General features: G+C 45.6%; 1 protein-coding gene across 1 annotated transcript; it reads right to left on the bottom strand.

Moving 5' to 3' along the window:
* Positions 1 to 154: 154 nt before the first annotated feature.
* On the bottom strand, positions 155 to 15,680 carry ITFG2 (integrin alpha FG-GAP repeat containing 2). Its single transcript, XM_080662066.1, has 12 exons — positions 15,450 to 15,680; positions 8,125 to 8,220; positions 7,407 to 7,448; positions 7,051 to 7,222; positions 6,346 to 6,485; positions 5,730 to 5,878; positions 5,253 to 5,350; positions 5,015 to 5,068; positions 4,829 to 4,920; positions 3,002 to 3,119; positions 1,330 to 1,503; positions 155 to 1,245 (listed from the first exon to the last, which is right to left on the bottom strand). Exons 1-12 carry the CDS (start codon positions 15,543 to 15,545, stop codon positions 1,142 to 1,144), a joined length of 1,335 nt encoding a protein of 444 aa, XP_080518192.1. The 5' UTR covers positions 15,546 to 15,680; the 3' UTR covers positions 155 to 1,141.
* Positions 15,681 to 23,086: the final 7,406 nt, after the last annotated feature.

Below are 23,086 nucleotides of genomic sequence, written 5' to 3'. Positions count from 1 at the left end.
GTGATGTCCTCCTTTGTTCTTCTTCCATGCCCACCAGAGCTGAATGATAACTCTGCCCTTATTCCCTTACAAAAGGAAATATGAATGTGGACCCTTCCCCAGAATGACTCCTCAGGCTGGGGTCAATATAATTGAGAGCAATATCTTTCAAACTCCTTTGAACATAATTTAAAGCAGGAAATACAGTTTATATTACACTCAATATACACATACAATTATAGCAAAACAATGTTTTCATATACTGTGAGTAATATACTTTATTTTTCATTCTATTGTATTCTATTTTATTTATTAAAAAAATGCTGACCACAACTCACTAAAAGATTGCAACCTACAATTTGAAAGATACTGATTTAAAGCACACAGAATTAAGAGCAGAAGGGATAGAAATGGCCCAAGATAGAATTCTAATTATGGTCTGGTTCATAAATCTGCATCAGGTCGTAAATGTCTATTGTCTGATAGACAATAAGGTGTTTCTGTGGAAATGGGGAGTGGGAATGGAGCGAGGCCTAGGAAGCTGCGCAATACTCGAAGAATATGGCAAAATGAGAGGCTGCTGGCCCAGTTTCTTTGGAAAATAGAGCAAAATCATCTCAGGGTTGCTGGGGACACAGAAAAACCAGACTGTAAAATGTCCTGAACGGCCCCTAAAAACAAAGCAGACAGTTTGCCATTCTTGCAATAATCACCACTGTCAGTGACCTGGAGTTGTGATATGGAAGAGGAGCTTGGGATGGGGCAGAGCCCCTATCTCACAGCTCCACTGGCCCAAAGCCTAGTTTCCTCACAAGTGTCAGGGCCACACAAAATATTGGTGCTCCCTCCTCACAAACAAGTCTGTTTTCCAAACGAGACTGGAGAGCTTTGGAGAGGGGGTAGTCCCAGGTGATGTGGAATAAGGTGAGGGTCCTTTACCCTGCTGATGTGATGGGTGAGGTACACAGAAAATGGGCAGACAGTCCAGTTGTCTCTTCTCTCACCGAGAAGACCATGAAATCTATAGTTCACAGTCACCCTCGGGTTGCTGCCATCTGTCCATGCTCCTCTGTAGTATACATTCCCTCTCCTGCCAATACCATGATACCTTGGGGGTAGAGAGGTTCAGAGGATCCTTCTTCAGCTAAGAGGGAAAGCCCCGCTAGGTGGGATCCTGGAGGCTTGCAGGAGCACACTGTGGTGGCTGGTCAGGATGGTAGAGGGTTTGGTGAACCAGGGTGCGGGCTGCTGGGAGGTCATCAGGATCTGAGGGCAAGAAAGGGGCTGGTAAGAGGCTGTGGCTCTCCTGCACCCCCCGATTTACTAGCCCTGCAGCTTGCTGGGACTCACCCAGGCCCAGCTCCTGCAGCAGGCCCTGGTACTCAGGCTCGGCCTCCAGCAATTTCAGCAGATTGGTAGACTCCATCCGTTCAAGCTGCACCTCCCAGTACACATAGATCTTCTGGTTGAAGGTGACATACACGAGGCAGGGGCTGTTGTGGCCCTCTTTGCAGGCATACAGGCCTGGGAGGTGGGTGGTGAGACAAAGGTCCAGAAGTTTCAGTCCAGTGGTGGGAAAGCAAGAACAAAATACAAGTCAGCAGTTTTGACCCTCCCAGATGCCAAACCGAAAACTAAAGGCTCTCTTTCTAAGTCTTCTCTGATGGGAACTCAGTAAAACAGAAACTATCTGGCCCTATTCCACAGAAAAACTATCATAACAAAACCCAGGCAAAATAGCATCCAAATATGTGATACTTGATTTATCATCTTAGTGACAGCCTTGGAGTAATGACTAGTCTTGCTAGTCTGAGGGGTAAATCAGCAAAATGTAATCAGAAATTAAGGTTTCCCTGAGGTGGCAACCCCTGTGCAAAGGCCCTGGAGAAAGTATGCCAGTGCACTGCTCAATTCTCACTTCAGTAACCACGCGTATCTCCATGTCATCCCGAGTGAGTGCTGGCATCCAAGGTCCTGACTGGGAACTAACGGGAATGTCCTAGGACAGCGATTTTCTACCAGTGTGCCACAAGAATTTTTAAAAAATGCACTACCTATTTAGTCAGGGGCACTGTTCTCTTTTCCCTTAGATTGTGAATAAAAAATGGTAACAGCCAGCACAACAGCTGTCCAAAAATGTGAAAGAATCAAAATTATACTTTTTGTCAGGTTGGAAAAAAAAATTTTTTTTCGTGCTGCAGGAGATTAGTGATTAGCTTACAAGTGCCATGAGAAGAAAAGGGTTGAACATCGCTGGGCTAAGACCATGTTCTTCACAGAGTTTTGATATACTCAGATGGGAAAGAGCTTTCTGATGTCTTCACACAGATAGATAAGAAATCATACATTCTGGCCTAGCCAGTTTGGCTCAGTGGATGGAGCGTCAGCCTATGGACCGGAGGGTCCCAGGTTTGATTCTGGTCAAGGGCACATGCCTGGATTGCAGGCTCAGTCCAACGTGCAGGAGGCAGCCAATCAATGATTCCCATCATTGATGTTTCTATCTCTCTCTCTTCCTCTCCCTTCCTCTCTGAAATCAATAAAAATAAAAATTAAAAAAAAACAAACACAAAACAAAATCATACATTCTTTAAAATATTCAGAAATAGAGATCTCACTATTTTTTTTTTCTTATTTAAAACTGTAAAGATGGCAATTGAGCCTGGCTGGTATGGCTCAGTGGTTGAGTGTCAACCTATGAAACCAGGAGGTCACGGTTCGATTCCTGGTGGGGCACATGCCCAGGTTGTGGGCTCGATCTCCAGTAGGGGGTGTGCAGGAGGTAGCTGATCAATGATTCTCTCTCATCATTGATGTTTCTATCTCTATCCCACTCCCTTCCTCTCTGAAATCAATAAAAATATATATTTTAAAAAAAGATGGCAATTGAGCACTCACCCATCACCCTCCAATGAAAGAGCTAAGGAACTCATTTGTTTATGAAGAAGACTCCCTTAGGACACACTAAGAATGGAAATAAGAGGCAGACAGTGTGTTAGAGGGATATGGGGTAGGGGCCCACCTGCACAGAAGGCTCGGACATTCTCATCCACTTGGAAGCGGACGACTGTGCGGTTGTGATCAATGATATACGTCTGCCCGTCCCAGGCACAGGCAACCACCTCTTCGTGCCCGTTGCCCTGAAATAGGTCAGAGACAAGATTGCAAGGGGTGGCTAGGAGCCATTTTAGAAAGAGATCTAATGACAGAGATGAATAAAATACTGTATAAGGAGCTGTGGACTTGGCTCTGGATGACAAACAACCAGCTGGGAAAGAAGACAACCATATGTTTCTTACTGAATTTCTCCCATGTGCCAGGCACCAAAGGGGCTGTCAAATGAGCCACCTTACATAATGCTCACAACAATCCTGTGAAGTGAGCAACATCACTCCCAATTTGATACTGAGGGAACTTCAGCTTATAGAAATAAAGTCACGTACTCAAGGCCACTCAGCTGGGAGGTGGTGGAATCAGGCCTCCAACCCAGGCCTGTTCTACCTGACTTCCAAGCCTCAGGCCTTTTCTCCGATACCACTGAGCACGCATGACGGCATCACAAAGGACAGCCCCCATTGCGGATTTAGGAGCCACAGCCTTAGTAAAGATAGACTCACACGGGACAAGAAAATAACATACATTTGCAGTTGGGACTGATGACTAACTTCTGGATCCAAGTACTAGTAATTATATGTTTCTCTTTGGAGTGATTACTGCTGCTGAAAGGAACTGAAAAGAGATTCCCCAGAGCACAGAGCAGAGTGCTATGCACTGTGGAATAGGGGAATGACTCACTTCAAAGGGATTAAGAGCTGTCTGGAGGGCCCTAAGATAAAGTTGAGCTTGGCTGGTGTTGCTCAGTGGCTGAGCATCGACTCATGAACCAGAGGGTCATGGTTTGATTCCCGGTCAGGGCACAAGCCCGGGTTGTGGGCTTGATCCCCAGTAGAGGGCATGCAGGAGTCAGCCGATCAATGATTCTCTCTTATTGACTAGAGGCCTGGTGCATGAAAATTCATGCACTGGAGGGGGAGTCCCTCGGTCCAGCCTGCCCCCTCTCACAGCCTGGGAGCCCAAGGGGTGGGAGGTGACCCGGCGATCAGGGGAAGGCGACGGCCCATCACACCTCTGCTGCTGCCACTGCCGGCAGCGCAAGCCTTGGCCGGCCCTGGTTACCTGAGCCTTGGGCAGCCCTGGGTGGCTGACAGCCGAGGCTTGCCTGTGCCTCGGGCCGGCCCTGAGCGGTTGGGCAGCAACAGTTGAGGCTTGCCTGCGCCTCGGGCCAGCCCTGGGCGTCTGGGGGGGCTGAGGGGACTGGGCACTGCCATCTTGTGGCTGTGGGCGCCACCATCTTTGAGGGCGGGGCAGTCAATTAGCATATTCCCTCCTTATTGGCTGTGGGCACCACCATCTTTGCAATGGCGTGAGGGTCAATTAGCATATTCCCTTTTTATTAGATAGGACAGGGGTGGGCAAACTTTTTGACTCGAGGGCCACAATGGGTTCTTAAACTGGACCGGAGGGCCGGAACAAAAGCATGGATGGAGTGTTTGTGTGAACTAATATAAATTCAAAGAGTGGAGGGGAGAGCAAGAGAACCCTCCGCTCTTTCGGCTCCGCGGCCTGCGGGCCGTAGTTTGCCCACGGCTGAGATAGGATGTTTCTATCCCTCTCTCCCTCTCCTTTTCTCTCTCTGAAATAAAAAATAATATATATTTTTAAAAAAGATAAAGGTTGAGAGTTAACCGTGAAGTGAGAATGGCCTCACTAAAATCTTATCCTCACTAAAATCTTCTCTCTCCATGTGAAGAAGGTAAGAATGTTCCTCTCCACCAGGTGTTCCACCCACCGTGACATCCAATTTCTCTAGGGCGAAAAGCTGGTGGTCCACTTGCACTGACCACAACAGCTTGTCTGCTTCCTCCATAAGCTTCAGTGTCCCTGCAGGATGAGAGGCAGGTGGATGGGTCAGGCAGGATCCCTGAGCAGATCCCCTAGGCACACAACTGGCCCATGGCTGATCTGAGGAACTCACCATCCAGGGTGCAGAGGGCAAAGAGGCCAGAGCCACCACTCTCAGCAGTGTGGCCTATGGGTAGAAGGACCAGAAGAAGAAAACGTGAGAAAGGCAAGATCAGAGCATATGGGGCGAGGAATGGCCAAGAGCAGGGAGGGAAGGAGGGAAGAAGGGTGGATAGGAGGGACAGGACTAGAAATGAGAGAAAACACTGCATCTCCTCTCCCTAAAGCAGTGTTTGCCCTCAGCAACCTGCCTCGTTTGATGTTGCCAATGAGGTGAGTAGAGACATTCTTGTTGTGAATGCGGCCGGATGTCTGGTGCAGCACAACATCTCGGGCAGCCGGGGTCTCCCTGTGGGCAGAAGACTAGGGGACTAAGTGGGAGACCAAGTGAGCTTAGTGCTCCGGGACCTTTATGGCCCCATCTCTGTAAGAGCTACCAAGCTGTGAATCAGCTAGGAATCCTATTGCTGACCCTGTCTGGCCGGTGTGGCAAGTAGGAAACAGGGATGGAGCTATCAGGCTACAATCTTGGAACCTCTTCCAGTTGCTACAAAGTTAGAGCCAGGATTTCCTGGGTCCCAAAATATAGGTCTTCCCTTACTAGGAGAGAGGTGCTTGTGCTGTTCCTAGCTCAAGAAGTTCTGCCAACTGCAGACCTATCATCCACTGCCAGGGACCCAATCTTGCTCTCATGCACCCCACACCATCCACAGGCCTGCACCCCTTACCTAATGCCCTCCGTGGTCCCCTCAGAGGTAGTGGAGTGCCTAGCGTCCTTGTTCCAGGTGCATAGTAAAACTGCATAAGCACAGCCTGGCTGTGATACCATCAGTTCAGGAACACCCAGGGGACCCAGAGTCACCGAGAGACTGTCCACCTGCACCGGGAAACAGAAGCTTAAAGGGGGCTGGGGAGAGAGTAAGTAGGATCCTGCAAAGAACAGGGGAGAGAAGGGGGGCAGCCCCTGCTAGCAGTCCCCCAGGCTCCAAGGTAGCAGCAGGAGGAATTCTAGTGTTCACAGGGCTCCTGCGCGGCACCACCCTCTGCACATACACCACCTGCTTTCCTCTGTGCATGCCTCAAGTGGGGCCCAGTCCTGATACAGGCCCCACCACACGCACCTTCACATTCCCAATTCTTAGCACTGGGTCCCTTCCTATTAGTTATTACTAGCAATTTCCCCTAAGACTCTTATTTGAAATGATCTTTAGATCTCTCCCAGCAAGGTGATTTTCCCTTCTTTCCACCCTGCATGATGGCCCATGACTGTTCTCCCACAACCCCCTTCAGGAGGCCTTCCTCCCTGCTCTCTGGGCTCCGTGGTCCCCATACTCAGCCTCTCACCTGACCTTCCAGTGTCCATTTCTTAAGTGACACCAGCTGCCCTGTCAGATGTTCAGTGCCCTCGCCCAGATCTTCCCAGCGGAAAGCACGTACCACACGGTCTGTGTAACCTACCACCAGCTCGCAACACCCGTCTCCATCTGTGTCAATCCAGAAAATAAGACAAGTTTGGAGCCAAAGATGCATTCGTCAGCTTAAATCCTACAAGCATCTCATTCCCACTCCTCTGCTAACATCACTGCTGGCATTTTATCTGGTACAACTTCAAGCCCAATCTGTTGTGGAGCCACCTCACATACTCTTGAGTCTGGTGCAGGCTCTTTTGCCCTTCCTGTCCTGACAACACCTACCTCTTCCTGGGCCCTACCCACCCATCTGCTCCACAGGTCCTGTCACTGCTTCCCTTGGACACACAACTCGAGGTGTCCTGATTCATCCCATAAACCTACCACCACCTTTGAGACAGTTTCTGGCCAAAGTATCAGCCCAGTATCTATATAGCTCACTCCTTTGTCATCTTTAAATTTTTGATCAAATGTCATCTTCTCAGTAAGGACTTCCCTGACAACTCCATTTAGAATTGCTACCTCTCCCTCAACACTCTCTTGCTCCTTTCCATGGTTTATTCCTCCTCCCCTCAAATCCCTTGAGATCTGCTCTATTACCAACTGACTCCCAGCTGCCTGCAAAGACAGCTATGCCCACCGATGTCGCTGATCAGCATGACCTTGGTGTTGGCAGGGATGTGCTGCTTAAACACTAGACGCTGCTCCTCTCCCATTAGGGTCTCATGGTGCCCAGAAGCATCCAGGGTCCTGGCAGGTGTCAGGTCACACAAGTGAAACCAGCCCTCAGCACTCACTGCCACCACGAGATTCTGGGAGAGACAGAGGTATTGGAGAGATAGACCTGGGAGGGAGTCTGAGCACAGGCTGATCATTAGAACACAGAAGTCAGGGCCGAAGCCATTACCCTCAGCTGATTTCTACCTTGAGACAGCAATCAATCTAAGTAAGGCCTTTGAGTTACATCGAAGTTCCAAGGTCCCCGAGAGTTCTTACCTTTCCTTTATTGCATACATCTCCAACCCCAACGCAAGTCAGCTGCAAAAGAAGAAAGGGAGGCTCAGGGAGACACAGAGGGAGACCAGTACTCCCTAATCTCTATGAAGCTGGAAGGAGCAGGTTTTCTAATTACCATCATTCGCTGAAAACCTGTTGCCAATGACCTACACCAGTGGTCGGCAAACTCATTAGTCAACAGAGCCAAATATCAACAGTACAATGATTGAAATTTCTTTTGAGAGCCACATTTTTTAAACGTAAACTTCTTCTAACGCCACTTCTTCAAAATAGACTCGCCAAGGCCGTGGTATTTTGTGGAAGAGCCACACTCAAGGGACCAAAGAGCCGCATCTGGCTCGTGAGCTGCAGTTTGCCGACCACTGACCTACACTAATAGTCTGTGTTAATCAAGTTATTGTGCTATAGGTTTATTTGGTTTACCCAGATGGCAATACAAAGACCTGAAGACAATTTGGGTTCAAAACAAAATCTTTACAAAACAAAAACTCTAATATAGCCAGACTATCACGTTTCTGGACGTATTCAAATACTGCCCTCATTTTCTACTATAATTTATAAGATTAGACAACCTAGGTTGAGCAACTGGTGAGTTTAGGACACGCTGGTGAGCCCCTGTGTGGGTCTCAGCCTTGACAGTTCCTGAACAGAAGAAATCCCTTCCCTGACCTGTAGACCCCAGTAGTTGAATACTTACCATTCCCTGGCAGGAACAGGTGAGCCATGGCCGGCTGTCATCATTCTTATATACAGACAGCTTCCCACTGGTGTCTCCCACCACCAGTTCATTTAACTTCAAATGGAGAGAGAAGAGTGTTAGTATGGGATCCTGCTGACTCACCTCAAACTCTACTGGGCCCATCCTGAGGAAATCACAGGACATCAACTTGAATCTTCATCAACTTTACTGAAAATATTTTGTGACCAACACAGCCATAGTTTCCCAGTTTATTTCCATAGGGGGCAAGGGTGGTATGTGTGTGTGTGTGTGTTACGGGCAGGGGAGATTAGAGGAATAGGGCAATACAGAATCCATCCAGAAAAGTTTGACATCTGAACAACTTAATGCCCTACATACTTGTCCATTACAAATATGACATACAGAATGGGGCAAAGTAGTTTTACAGTTGTCTGTATGGAAAGTAATACAATAATTAAACTGTTGCCCTAGCCAGTTTTGCTCAGTGGATAGAGCATTGGCCAACTGAAGCGTCCCGGGTTTGATTCCAGTCAAGGGCACATACCTGGGTTGCAGACTCAATCCCCGGCCCTGTGGGAGGCAACCAATCGATGTGTCTCTCTCACATCAATGTTTCTCTCTCTCTCTGTTTCTCCCCTCCCTTCCACTCTGAAAATAAATGAAAAAATATCGTGTGAGGATTAACAACAACATACACACACACACACACACACACACACACACACAGTATATACTAATAATAGCCTAGGTGGTCGTCATGCCCTGATGCCGTGATGTCCTCATGCTGTCACAAGATGGTTGCGCACACAGCAGAGGCGGGTCCTGGCAGAGAGTCCTCACCACCTTGCATGGAGGAGGCAGGTCACGCCACCTTACGCGGAGGAGGCAGGTCACGGCGGAGAGTCCCTGCCACCTCGTGTAGAGGAGGCAGATCCTGGCGTCTCCACCACCTTGCAAGGAGGAGGCGGGTCCTGCGGCTTGGTGTGCTGCGGAAGCGGGAACCCCGGCTCCGGCCTACCTCTTTGGGGCAATCCATTGAGGAGCCCCGGATGGGTGGGCGGGGCCTACCTCTTTGGGGCGATCCATCGCGGGGCTCCTGCACTGTGAGAGGGCACAGGCCAGGCTGGGGGACCCCCACTGCCCCGAGTGCACAAATTCGTGCACAGGTGGGGTCTGGCTGGCCCACCCCGACTGGGACTGTTAGGGCCAGGCCAGCTGGAAACGAGGGGCTGTGGGCAGTTGGCTGGCTGGCCCCACCCCCTGGTCGAACTCCTGGTCAAGGGACAATTTGCATATTAGCCTTTTATTATATAGAATAAAATAATAAACTGTTTCTCATACTGTAAACCTACTTTTGCCCCACCCTGTATTTTGAAAACAATCCCAAATATTCAACTTTTAGAGAATTTTACTTCAAACCTCATATTCAATTAGAGGCCAGGTAAAAAGAAAATGTCAGCTCTGGGGCCCTTCTCCTTTAGAAAGACCTTTGATTTTGGTGTGTATGAGTGAATATAGGATGGAGGTTGGGGGTAACATGAAGGGGCTGCTGGGTGTCAGCATCCATGCTCTGGGCCTCTGGTGCCCTCAAGTGGTGACTAAGCTCTCAAGAGGGCAGGCTCCCTGCATGGAGCCTCTTCACTATTTGTTTTTGGGTACTCCACCTCCTAGGGGTCCCTAAAAGCTGGCTACCCTTTCCAGAGACTAATGATAATAAATAATAAGGTAGCTCCAAACCCTATTTCCACTAACAGCTTCATGATTTCCGTTGTGGGGACATCCAACATACCCTTCCTGTCTTCAAAATAGAAAGAATATTAGAGTCTCAGGAGATTTAATTCTTTTTTTTTTCTTTTTTGAATTTATGTGTTAACAAAATTATACAGGTTTCAGGTGCACAATTCTGCAAGGAGATTTAATTCTAAAGGCAACAAAGATGTAACAGAAAAACAGTAATGAAAAGTTAGCAATGAATTGGAATTTATCAATATGATTTTATGATTTAGTTGATTTGAACCTTAGATTATTTTTTTTTAATATATTTTATTGATATTTTACAGAGAGGAAGGGAGAGGGATAGAGAGCTAGAAACATCGATGAGAGAGAAACATCGATCAGCTGCCTCCTGCACACCTCCCACTGGGGATGTGCCCGCAACCAAGGTACATGCCCTTGACCGGAATCGAACCCGGGACCCTTCAGTCCACAAGCCGACGCTCTATCCACTGAGCCAAACCGGTTTCAGCTGAACCTTAGATTATTTTTAATAGTTATGGGAATATTAGATCATAGAAGCATAAAACAAGTTTATTTGCATTAAATCCTATACACCTGATGTTTCAATTACAGCTGCCCCTGGAGGACTTCTGCAGACACATAAGAGAGAAGCATGGCATAGAGGCTCAGATTGCACCTGCCTGCATTTGAATCCAGCTCTCTATGCCTCTATTTTTTCATCTATAAAATGAGGATCATAAAAGTAGCTACCTCATAAGATTGTTGTGAGAACGGAGTTAACAGAAGAAAGCATTTAGAAGTGATTGGCATACAGTGAGCACTAAAACCAAGTGGTTTTCAGCCTCTAGTTAAATATCTCCAAGGCTAGGGATCTTAGCACTTTTCATATAATCCATTCTTTTATTATACATTTATTCAATAAATGAATCTACAGTAGGTCTTGATAAAATGTTTGCTTAATAGACAAATACCAACAAAGATTTTTTTAAAGAAACAAACAAAAAAATCAGCCCTGCTGGTGTGGGTCAGTGGTTGAGTGTCAACCTATGAACCAGGAGGTCTTGGTTCAATTCTGGTCAGGGCACATGCCTGGGTTGCGGTCTTGATCCCCAGTATGGGGCAGAGGCAGTTGATCAATGATTCTCTCTCATCATTGATGTTTCTATCTCTCTCTCCCTCTCCCTTCCTCTCTGAAGTCAATAAAAATATATTTTAAAAAAAGAGAAAGAAACAAAAAATCAGAATGAAAGAGAATGCCCTTGAGTTAGTCAGCCCTTGAGTTTTCAGGTAAAGCTGAACAACCAGTTCAGGGTACAAAGATAAATGCCACAAACTCCCTGCTGAGAAGGACCTCATAGTTTAACAAGAGCACAGACACAGGAATAAAATCATAAAACAGTGTGGTAGGTGCAGTGAGCCAGGCAGAGTGAGACAATGCCACTGGAAGAGGACATTCCCAGGGCAGCCTATCTGCTCTCTAGCACCTCAGTAGTCCCCCCTTGTCCATGGGGATATGTTCAAAGACCACAGTGAATGCCTGAAACTGCAGAGTGTACTGAACCCTCATACACACTATGTTTTTCCTATAAATACATACTATGATAGTTTAATGTATAACAGTAAGAAATTAACAACTACTAACAAAATGGAACAATTATAGCAATACTAGAGGCCCAATGCACGAAATTTGTGCAAGGGGTTCTGCCCTCGCAGCTGTGGCGGCTTGCCTTGGCCCTTGCAGCCCTGGCTTTGTGTGGAAGGTTGTCCGGAAGGACGTCCAGAAGGTCGTTCAGCTGTCTGGTGTAATTAGCATATTACGCTTTTATTATTATAGATATTATGATAAAAGTTATGCAAATATGCTCACTCATTTCAGGGGGGTCCCTTGTAGAAGTTTTCGTACAGGCTCAGTGCTTTCTGGGGTAACATGTTACCATCAACTGGGACATATTTTCTTCCACCTTTCCACTTATCAGGCACTGTGGCCATCACTTTTACAGTTTCATGTATGACAGCAAAAGAAGTATGGATTTCTTTTTCTTTCTTCATAATTTCACAGATAGAAGATTTGTTCTGATCACAGATCTTAGCAACCTCAGCATAGGATTACTTTTCTTATTAGGTCAAGGACATTCACACTTAAAGGAAGCAGTTTACCACTCCTACTTGGCATATCCAAATTGCTAGCGTCACTACTCTTATGCTTTGGGGCCATTATTAAGTAAATAAGGGTTACTTAAACACAAATACTGCAATACTGTGACAGTTGGTCTTGATCTGATAACCCAGACAGTTAAGTGACTAACAGTGGGTAATGTCTATGGTGAGAATACACTGGAAAAAGGGATGATTCATATCCCAGGCGGGATATAGTGGAACTGAGCAAGATTCCATCGTGATACTCAGAACAGCACACAATTTAATACCTATAAATTATTTATTTCTGGAATTTTCCATTTAATATTTTTGGACTTCTGTTGACTGTAGGTAACTGAAAATGAGGCTAAGGGGTGACTACTATATAATACTTCCCAGCAGTTCTGCTTCTCTGGTTGATTCTGGCTCTGTAGGCCACTCAGTGACACTAAAGAACCCCAGCTGGATAGTACACCAACAGTCAGAGATGCTAAAGGAGAACAGAAGTAAGATCCTTCTAGAAAGTAGAGACTCTCTCTCCCATGGTGTAGCCAGGCTTGGGTGGGTAGTTCTAGAGGGAGTGTATTCTATTCATGGCTTCTCCCTCCAACATAGCAGAAAATAAATTAGTTTCAAAGAACTAGCACTTAATCACACACTGTGGCCATCACTTTTGGCTAAATGGTTTCTATATATATAAAAGCCTAAGCGACCTTTACGACCGGACAACCGGCTGGTAGCTATGATGCACACTGACCACCAGAGGGCAGACGCTCAACACAGGAGCTGCCCCCTGGTGGTCAATGCACTCCCACAGCCAACCTCCCGCAGCTGGCCAACCTCCTGCAGTCCCTCCTCCAGGCCAGCTGCCCCAATCAACCCAATGGGGGACTGGGCAAGAAGGCCCCAATCAGCCCTGATCGCCGGCCAGGCTGAGGGACCCCACTCATGCATGAATTCGTGCACCAGGCCTCTAGTATTAGAATAAAATAAGTCTTTTTCCTACCGCAAATCTCCAAATGCTGGCCTGGGGAACTAATAATAAAATTTCTATCCACACTTCTATAGGCTGAGTGTACCACATTTGATCACTAGCCAACTATCTCACTACTTGCCTTCTTTCAATTATGTTTATTAATAGGCAGAGGCCTTCAAATTGCTTTGAGATACATAATAACATTTGCTTTTCATAACAATCATCATTTATTCAACAAACATGTACTGAGTCCCTATTATGTGCCAGGCACTATTCTAAGTGTTGGGAATAAAATAGTTAAAAAACAGACAAAAAATTCCTACCCTAATGGTATTTACAACTCAGGGGGAAAAATAATATTCCCAACATAGCAGAACTGAGTGTGTAGTAGTCTATTCACTTAGAAAAGCACAATTTCCAAAAGAGCTAGTGCTATGAAGCTATTTAAAAAAGCATGTATTTCCCTTGTAAACAAAGAAGACACTCAGATAAAAAGGAAAATAATGCACATCTAAAGTCACTTTGTTAATTTACTACTTAAAAATGCCTCCCTTAATTTTCTCATAAAAATTGTACTGCTTGGCATATGAAAAAATGTGAAAGCCCAGAAAACATAATACAAATTTATGAGAATAACTTTTTCCTTCTTAGGGGAAGTAGAGCCAAAAGAAGCCTTGTAAAATACCTCTCCATAACAGCACAAAGGAATCTGGAAAGAGAGGAGAATGTTTTAGCCCTAGCTTTTGGTTTGTTTTTTCTTTCAGGCAAAAGACAGTACCGAACAGCAGGGAGGCAGAGTAGGGAGATGGGACAGAGGGTAAGAGAAAAAGGCAATAAGGTGCTCTGTATTAAAAATATAAATAGAGATTGTTAGGTAAGGCAATACAATCCTTAATGGCCATTTGTAAGCTTCCCACCACAGGAGAACAAAAGACCAGGAAAAACTTGCTGGGACACCAGGAGTCATACAAGGAATGAAACTGTCCTAAAGGCATGAAGGCACCTGGTCGCACACCTGCATTCTAAGCCCAGCAGCTCAGCCCCCAGACCCACTGATGACAAGTATCCCACTAGTGACTGCATGTAAGGATGAAACTCCAGCCCCTGAGTGCTGCCATCACAGACCCAATGACCCCTTGGCTTCGTGCTGTGCAGCCCTTCCCTTGGGACATCGCATCCCCCATCCTCTTTCCTTAAATAAATTCCATTTTCTTTAATCACCAGCTGAGATGGCTATTTAGCCTGCCCGTGTACCACCATGTTAACCTTTCAGAGATAAATGAAAAGATAAAATCTGGAAAAAAAGAGTGTTTCACACCACCAATAGCCCCCATCCTCTTTGATGCTTCACCCTAGAACCTTTTACATATTTTAATCAAGGCATCTCATTACATTTTGTTATTCTATTACTATCACCCCACCTGATTATGAGCTACCTGAAGGCTGGGTCTTTCTTGTTAATTATTTAATTCCCAGAATGTAGCAATCCTTGGCGCCTAATGGGCAGTTCAATAAATATTTGCAGAAAAATACAATAAAAATTTAACAATAATGGCGCTAACACTTTTAACTGTGTTCCAGGCATGATGCTACCTGCTTTACCTTATTAATTCATTTAAACAACGAGAAAAAGAACGACGCGTGGGAAGAAATGGTAGATGGAAATTATTTTTGTAACTCACTCAAGGACTTTAAAGTTTCCAGACACTTGCGTGTACGAAGGGGCAGGTACCATAGAAAGACGTTAAGATTGGGGTATTGGGGGCATGCATCTGTCGCTCCGGCTGGAGGAGCTTAGTTTACCAGAATAAATTGGAATAAATACAGCGCCTCAAGGAGCCAAGTGTAAGAACGGCAGAGGTGCTTTTAGAACCCATTTTGAGGCTTTTTTTTTTTTAAACACACAACTGTATTTTCTTTAAAATGTATTTTTACTGATTTCAGAGAGGAAGGGAGGGAGACAGAAACATCAATGACGAGAATCATTGATTGGCTGCCTCCAGCATGCCCCACACTGGGGATCGAGCCCACAACCCCGGCATATGCCCTGACCCGGAATCCAAACTTGACCTCGTGATTCATAGGTCGAGGCTCAACCTCTGAGCCACGCCAGCCGGCCTATTTTGAGGCTTTGAAAGGTAAAATGGTTTTAGAAGTGATACCCCTGGAGGAAGCGTAAGGACAGAAGCAGTGACCAGGAAATTTGGCCACCAAGGTTTAATAGGCTCTTACGGTAAATAAGTTACTGAATTAGACAGAGTCAGTCATCTATGTTCCTAGAAGAATATCAGCCCAGGGAAGGAGAACGATTAGGTATGAACGCCCCGGCATTTACGCTATCTATAAAGCTTTCCAGGCCCGCCACGTAAGTGCTCTCGCGCAGGCGCCGCTCGCGCCCGACTTCCTCCACTTCCCTGGCCCCGCCCCGGTCCTGCGCAGGCCCCGGCGTCTCCTGCAGTGCGCATGCACTGACCGTATCGTTATCGACGTCTCCGAGGCAGATTGCGTGCGGAAAGAGGCTTCCGCTGAACTCCAGGGCCACGCGCTGCACGTAGCTAACGGACCTCATCGCACTTCCAAGGGCTAAGGGGTTGGGGGACCCCGCTAAATGTTCTCCGAGCCTCTCCTTGCCGCTGCCAGAGCGGAAGGCCACCCAAAGCGGAAAGTTACGTCACCACCTGAACCTCCAATCCCGGCTTTCCTCGCTCAACCTTATAGAGGAGGCGGGTCTTCCGAGCCCGCTGGGCATGGGGCGTGACCAACTACTGATGTGAGTGACAGGGGCGTGGGCCTCTCGTTTTCACCCGAGGGCTGGATCGCAAGGGCAGACCAATCCTAACCGAGCTGATCCATTCCCTTGGCAACAAGGCTCTTTCAGTGCTTGACCTAATAACCTTGACCTCTTCCTTTGTCGCCCTGATAGTTGAGGAGTCCCAGTCATCAGATCATCCCTGAGAATCATAATAATCGTAATAACTGCCAATTTTATAGTTTCCAGCAGTGTTTTTTTAAAGTTGCCCGTTAGGAGTTGTGAAAACTATATGGGTGATTGAACCAGCATTTAAAAACACAAAACGGAATAGAAAATATCTAGTGACAAGATAAGTATTGTTTTAGTGAAACCTTTGTTTCAAGTGTATATATTTATATGTGTATATACTGGCTAATGTAAAAAAAACCCCAGTGTGTGTGCTTTGTGATCAATAGTTTGAAAACCACTTAATGCAAAGCACATTTCACATATTATTTTATAATTAGCACAACAAAAACGTGAGCTTTATTATTATTCCACTAGAGGCCCAGTGCACAAAATTTGTGCACTGGTAGGGTCCCTAGCAGCTGCCAGCTGTCGGCCGGGTACTCCCTCCCTTCCCCTGGCCACCTGCCACCACCACTGCTGCTGGCCGGGGCCTCCTGCCACTGCTGCCACTGGGGCCTCCATCCCTTCCCCTGGCCGGCCCTGCCCCCTGGTCGAACTCCTGGACAACTCCCAGTCAAGGGGACAATTTGCATGCTACGCTTTTGTTATATAGGACTAGAGGCCTAGTGCATGAAATTTGTGCACTGGGGGTGGGGGGCGGGTCCCTCAGACTGGCCTGTGCCCTCTCATGGTCTGGGAGACCTCAGGGCATGTCCAACTGATGGCTTAGACATCCTTAGCACTGCTGCAGAGGTGGAAGAGGCTCCTGCCACTACTGTTGCGCTCACCAGCTGTGAGCCTGGCTCAGGGCTTCTGGCTGGGTGGCGCTCCCTCTGTGGGAGTGCACTGACCACCAGGGGGCAGCTCCTATGTTGAGCATCTTCCCCCTGGTGGTCAGTGCACATCATAGCGACCAGTAGTTCCACTGTTCAGTCGATTTGCATATTAGCCTTTTATTATATAGAATTATTTTGGATGAGAAAAACAGGTTCAGTAAGATTAAGTAACAAGGAAGAAAATGGTAGAGGTGGAACTCAAACCAAAATTGTTTGATCCAAAACACTAGATCCTTTCTATCATTTATGTCATAGTTCCTAGGAAAGTCCTCAGGGTACAAGTTAGGGTTACTGAGATTCTGGACCTGCCCTGCCTTGTGTGCCCCCACCATAAAGCTCTTGCCTCCCTTCCTCAGTGGCCCCACTCTGTAGTATAAATGGGACATCACCATTATGGCTGGCTTCTTAGGGAAACTTTTCATGTTGGATCAAGTCCAATCTTTCTTTGGGGTGCCTCATCAATTAAGGCACCAAAGTATTATTATTATTATTATTTGTCTAAAGTTTTACATTTGTCTTCTTTTTTCCCAATTGACCCCCCCCCAGCCATTCCCACCCCAGGCAAGCCCCCACTGCCTCAGTGCCTGTGTCCATTGGATATGCTAATATGCATGCATACAAGTCCTTTGGTTGCTCTCTAACCGGCACCAAAGTATTATTTAATATGTATATTTATTGATTTCAGAGAGGAAGGGAGAGGGAGAGATAGAAACATCAATGATGAAAGAGAATTATTGATTGGCTGCCTTCTGCACACCTCCTACTAGGGATCAAGTCTGCAACCTGGGCATGTGCCCTTGACCGGAATTGAATCTGGGACCCTTCAGTCCACAGGTGGATGCTCTATCCACTGAGACAAACTGGCCAGGGTCAGAGTATTGTTTATTAAATTCTGCGGGTGCTGTATGCATTTTAAGGTTTAGGTCTGCTGGCCTAGGCTGATTTACACATTGATCTTTCAGGAATCAATACTGGAAAAGTGAGGATATCTACTTCACCTGGGGATGTTGGACCAGGGCTTGTTCTGCTTTGTGAACCTAGACAAGATGCTGGAGGGCAAGACCTTGGCCCCTGGGGGCACAGGAGGGGAACAGCACATTTTGTCCTAGCGGTTCCAATGGATCTGATGGCCAGATAAGATGAGAACAAGGAACAGCAGGTCAGAACAGCAAACAGGAGACAGTCTAGCCAGGGGTGGAGAATGTCAGGCCAGCAGGCCTTATAAGGCCCAAGAAATCATTTGGTCTGACCCTAGCAAGGCATTAGGGGTGAGTTAATGAAATGTTTGACCAAATATAGCTGGCTAATTTTTTAAAAATATTTTTTTATTGATTTCAGAGAGAAAGGGAGAGGGAAAGAGATAGAAACATCAAAGATAAGAGAGAATTACTGATCAGCTGCTTCCTGCACACCCCACACTGGGGTTTGAGCACACAACCTGGATGTATGCCCTTACCGGGAATTGAATCGTGACCTCCTGGTTCATAGGTCAGTGCTCAACCACTGAACCATGCTCGCCAGGCCAGACTAATTTTTAAGATGATAATTTTTGTATGGCCCTCGCATGATATTATAAATATCCAAATGGCCCTTGTCTACCCCTAGTGTAGACAAATACTGGGACTGTAGATATCCTGAAGTTTCTGTTTCTCTTGGTGTACTGCGGGATTGACCAGTTTCATGCAAAGGCTCTGGGTTACACAGGTGTTCCTGGTACTTTAAATACATGATCTCATTTATGGAGGGATTGCATGCTACCTCATGTTGCCCTACCACATCTCTATTCTTCTCTCATCCTAGCTCAAACCCTAAACTTCATGTAAGGTTTTAAAGGGTGAAAAACAAGCCAGTTTAAAAATACTTACCTCTAAATGTAAAGTTAACTAGTTTGAATTATGTTTCTTTTTCCTACTGTTTCTACATTGTCTTCTCTTTTTCCAGCCCTTTGAATGAAATTGTAAAAAAAATAAACAAATAAGTGAATAATCCAGCACAAAACAGATGAGGATCACCCTGCTTCTGTCACCAAGTGCCCTTGCCTGACCCAGTTCTCTTAAATCATACTCTGATCCAGCTCTCCATAATGCCTTAGTTTTGTCTTCCTCATCACTTGTTCTTGACCTTTCTGTGCCTAGCGGGTGCCTATTTCTGTTTGTTCTGTTTTTGCCATGAAGGTCATGTCATTATGATCACAACTTGGATACCATGCCTTCTGGCTTTTGTCAAGAGAGCCAAATAAAGTTAGAAAGGGAGGAAAGATGAGTCTCCAGAGAAATATTTCATGAATCAAGTCTTTCCATTCCATGTCTCTCCCCACCTTGTGTCAATTACTTTAAGTGCATTGAGTGTTAAATTCACAGTAAGTGGAATACAGGACTAGGCACTGCAGATCCATGTGGACAGATCCCTGGCTCTCCAAGGAGCGTCCTTGTTCTTGGCTCTTGCTAATGGGATGGTTGGTCATTCTCCACTGGTACCATCCATAGCCCGTCTTGTTTCAGACAAGCACTCTGTCTGCATGGGTTTTGGCTTACTCCCCAAACTGCCTAACCAGTACATCTTCCTGGTTAGATGACATGGATACAGTTGTGTGGGTGGCATATTCTTTACAAAACAGCCAAACAATAGTTTCAATAGAAACCTGCTATGGGAGGGGAGGCATTAAAAGGAAAACATTTCTAGGGAGGCTATTTGTCCATTTCTTCCTCCAAGAGTAGTCAGAGGGTTCCTATCAAGTTCTGTCTGCTTAGGATGCCCAGGTAAGAAACAAGACCTTTAAAGCTCTTTCTATGGGTGAGGCCCAGTGCCACTCACTAACCTGGGGGCAGGACCTAGGCCTTTCTAATGGGCTCAGTTTGAGAGAATTCCTCTTTCCCATTTCCCCTGTAGTTCACAGTACACCTTAGCACACTAAAGGTTCTGAGAAGTCATGAAGTACAGAAACCTGAGTCTCAAACTTACTTGACCTACAAATTAGGCAGAAGTGTGGGCAGCCCTGTTGAGTGAAATGATGTTATTCAGAACTTTACTTTGAGTCCCACCTATCACGAGTTTGACCCTATCAAAAAGGACCAACTCCCAGAAAAGAAAAAAAGGACAAAAACAAACAAAAAAAAAGGACCAACTCTGGAAAGCTTTGATCCTAGACCCTGTTAAGGTTGTTGTCTGTTCAAGACTCCATTAACCATTAACTAAAGGATGATAAGTAGTTCTTCATTGTCTCTGAAGAACATGAGGAAATGGACTTGAAACACAAAGGATGATGAACATGTTTTAGAACTAGATAGAAGTGTTGGGTGCACAACATTGTAATTGGACTAAATGCCACTAAATTAAAATGTTTTATGAACACACACACACACACACCAAAAAACAAAACCAGAACCATTTTATGTGTGAAGCACTTCTAGCAGTGGAACAGGCAGTCCAAAGAGTACAGCTCTTGGGGTTTGGTAATCAGGTATGCTGATCTCTTCTAGCCAAAGAACGCTTAAGTTCATGAAGGCATTGCTTTTTGTTGGTTATTCTTCCTCAGAACCTCATTCTCACTTTGCCCCCGAATTGGTATATTTAGTATTATTTATATAATAAGGTTTATTATGATTCTTAGATTTAATAAGCATAGTTGGTGTATCCAAGTTATCTGAGGTTAGCAAGCAGCTGGGTAACTACAACTAGTCAGTAATAACGATATCCAGAAAGAGGACAAGTTTTCCTCCTCCTTAGAATGTGTTCAATTTTTACATTGGCTTTTTATTCAGCACTACCCTCAGCCCACTGTCATTTCAGTTTAAGGGTTACAAGGCTCAGAGGTATACTGCATTTGGAAAGGGAAGATTGGTCACTGAGACAGAAGAAATAAGGTATGTAAGTTTCCACTGATTCTATTTTTTTAATAAACCAGTTGTTTATTTAAAATTGTATACTTAACCAACAGTATTATCTTTCTTTTTTTTTTTTAAATATATTTTATTGATATTTTACAGAGTGGAAGAGAGAGGGATAGAGAGCTAGAAACATCGATGAGAGAGAAACATCGATCAGCTGCCTCCTGCACACCCCCCACTGGGGATGTGCCCGCAACCAAGGTACATGCCCTTGACCGGAATCGAACCCGGGACCCTTCAGTCCGCAGGCCGACGCTCTATATACTGAGCCAAACCGGTTTCGGCAACAGTATTATCTTTCTTTTTTTTTTTTTTTTTTTTAAATATATTTTATTGACTTTTTACAGAGAGGAAGGGAGAGGGATAGAGAGTTAGAAACATCGATGAGAGAGAAACATCGATCAGCTGCCTTCTGCACACTCCCCACTGGGGATGTGCCCGCAACCAAGGTACATGCCCTTGACCGGAATCGAACCTGGGACCCTTCAGTCCGCAGGCCGACGCTCTATCCACTGAGCCAAACCGGTTAGGGCAGTATTATCTTTCTATCTAGATGTTCTTTCATGAATAAGTTGAGAAATAGATGACAGGTGACAAATGGATCAACATTTGGATGGATAAAAAGATAGGTTTACAATTCGACCCACTTTCTAAAAAGGTACTGTTTTTTAGTAGTCCCGCCTAAAATGTCTTTTACATGTCATTTCTCCAATTGAAATGAGCTACACAATTCAACCTTACACTCAGGGTGGGTGTGGCTGTTGTAGAGTGAAGGAGTGTCAGGTGTGTATTGATGTGGGTAAGGCAGGCTGGGCCAGGCCCTAAAGGGGTTTTTGGCCTGTGATAGATTCTGGTGGAGGCTGACAGAATGGAGATTGAAATAATGTACTTAGGAGGTAAACTTTGTAAAACTTGGTGTTTGAACCAGCAGTAGGATTAAATTTTCCAGAAACTACTTACAAATTTGTACTAACAGCTAAAAGTACTGATTACTACTAGTTTTCCTCATTCAAGCACATTCTCTCCATATGGAAAGATTTAAGTGTTGGTGAAGAAGGTGCAACTATCTGGGAAATGAATTTGAGCATTGACCCAGAGGGAAGTGGAGTAGATAGTGGGTTCATTTTTAAGCTTAGACTTCTAGCCACTTTGGTGTTTTTTTGTTAATTCTCACCCGAGGATATTTTTCCATTGGTTTTTTGGGAGGGAGAGATAGAAACAGTGATGTGAGATACATCGATTGTCTCTTGCTCATGCCCCAACCAGGGCTGGGGATCAAACCTGCAATCGGGGTACGTGCCTGGAATCGAACCCAGGACCCTTCAGTCCACAGACTGATGCTCTATCCACTGAGCCAAACTGGCTAGGGCATGGCCACTTCAATAAAATATCCTTACAAACCAAGGCTTGTCCAACTGCAGGGTGCTACACAAATAGTTGTTTGAAATTCTTGGATTCCTACAGAAGCATTCAGAGCTGGAGGGAACACTTTGTCCATCTCCCTATATTTGCAGTTGAGGAAAGAGGCTCCACTTGTCCAAGGTCACAGAAACCTCATGGCCGACTTTAGATTTGTTCGAGATCTTACATTCCAGGCAGATCTTTCATTAACTTCCAAGCCTTGGTTTCCTCACTTGTAAAATGGGGTGATACTGCCCTGGTCAGGTAGCTCAGTTGGTTAGGGTATCATCCCAATACACCAAGGTTTGGGTTTGATCTCCCATCAGGGCACATAATCAACCAATGAATACGTAAGTGGAATAAGTCAATGTTTTTTTCTCTCAAATAAAAAAAGAAGGGGTAACACCTCCTTTGTAGGACCGTTACAGAGATTAAGGTTAATCCACATGAGGCTCTTAGCTTAGTTCTAGGTTTACATCAGGTTAACTATGGTTATCTATTATTGTTGGCTGCAGGGAGGGCCATGTCTAATCTTGAAATACCAAAAAGACCCAGACACATAGTCCAGGCCCTAGGACTATGACGTGAATCCAGCAAGAGAGAAAGTGGTGACACTAGGAAACTATAACACCCAAAATTTTAATTCTGTCTCCAGCACCAGCCATGCTGTATGACTAGGTGAAACTTTTCACACATGTTCACCTTCAATAGTAAAAGTATGAAGAAAATTCTGGAAGGAACTGTACAGGCCTGTGTAGTCAGACTAGCTCTGTAGGAATTACTCAACAGCATGAACAGGAGAGAATAGGGGCATAGATGTAGGCTTTGGCCTGCAGCCAGGTCAGCGTAACTGCCTTATGCCCCTGGCTTCTCCAGGGCCCCATATAGGAGTGAACGGTCAAAAGTGTTTTCCTGTTAGGCACAGGGAACCTGGAAAACAGGCCTGAGTGCCTATGTTCCCTGGCTTGAGGACTGTTCTTCCCTTTTAATTGTGTAAAAGGTGTCTGATAGGTGTGACACCAGGATTTTCCCTTAAGAAACCAAGGAGGCTTATGCTTTCTATGGA

The sequence above is a fragment of the Plecotus auritus genome, assembly GCF_963455305.1.
Source record: "Plecotus auritus genome assembly, chromosome: 3".
Taxonomy (NCBI): Eukaryota; Metazoa; Chordata; class Mammalia; order Chiroptera; family Vespertilionidae; genus Plecotus; species Plecotus auritus.
Note: the sequence above shows the minus strand (reverse complement) of the source record. Positions and strands in the feature narration are given on the sequence as shown.

Bases quoted from the DNA above. Each gene is read 5' to 3' on its own strand.
- ITFG2 (XM_080662066.1), bottom strand. From the start codon at position 15,545: ATGAGGTCCGTTAGCTACGTGCAGCGCGTGGCCCTGGAGTTCAGCGGA. The intron at 6,486-7,050 runs GTGGGCATAGCT...GGATTGACACAG, and splicing joins CATGCTGATCAGCGACATCG to ATGGAGACGGGTGTTGCGAG. The intron at 5,879-6,345 runs GTGAGAGGCTGA...TTCCCGGTGCAG, and splicing joins AATGGACACTGGAAGGTCAG to GTGGACAGTCTCTCGGTGAC.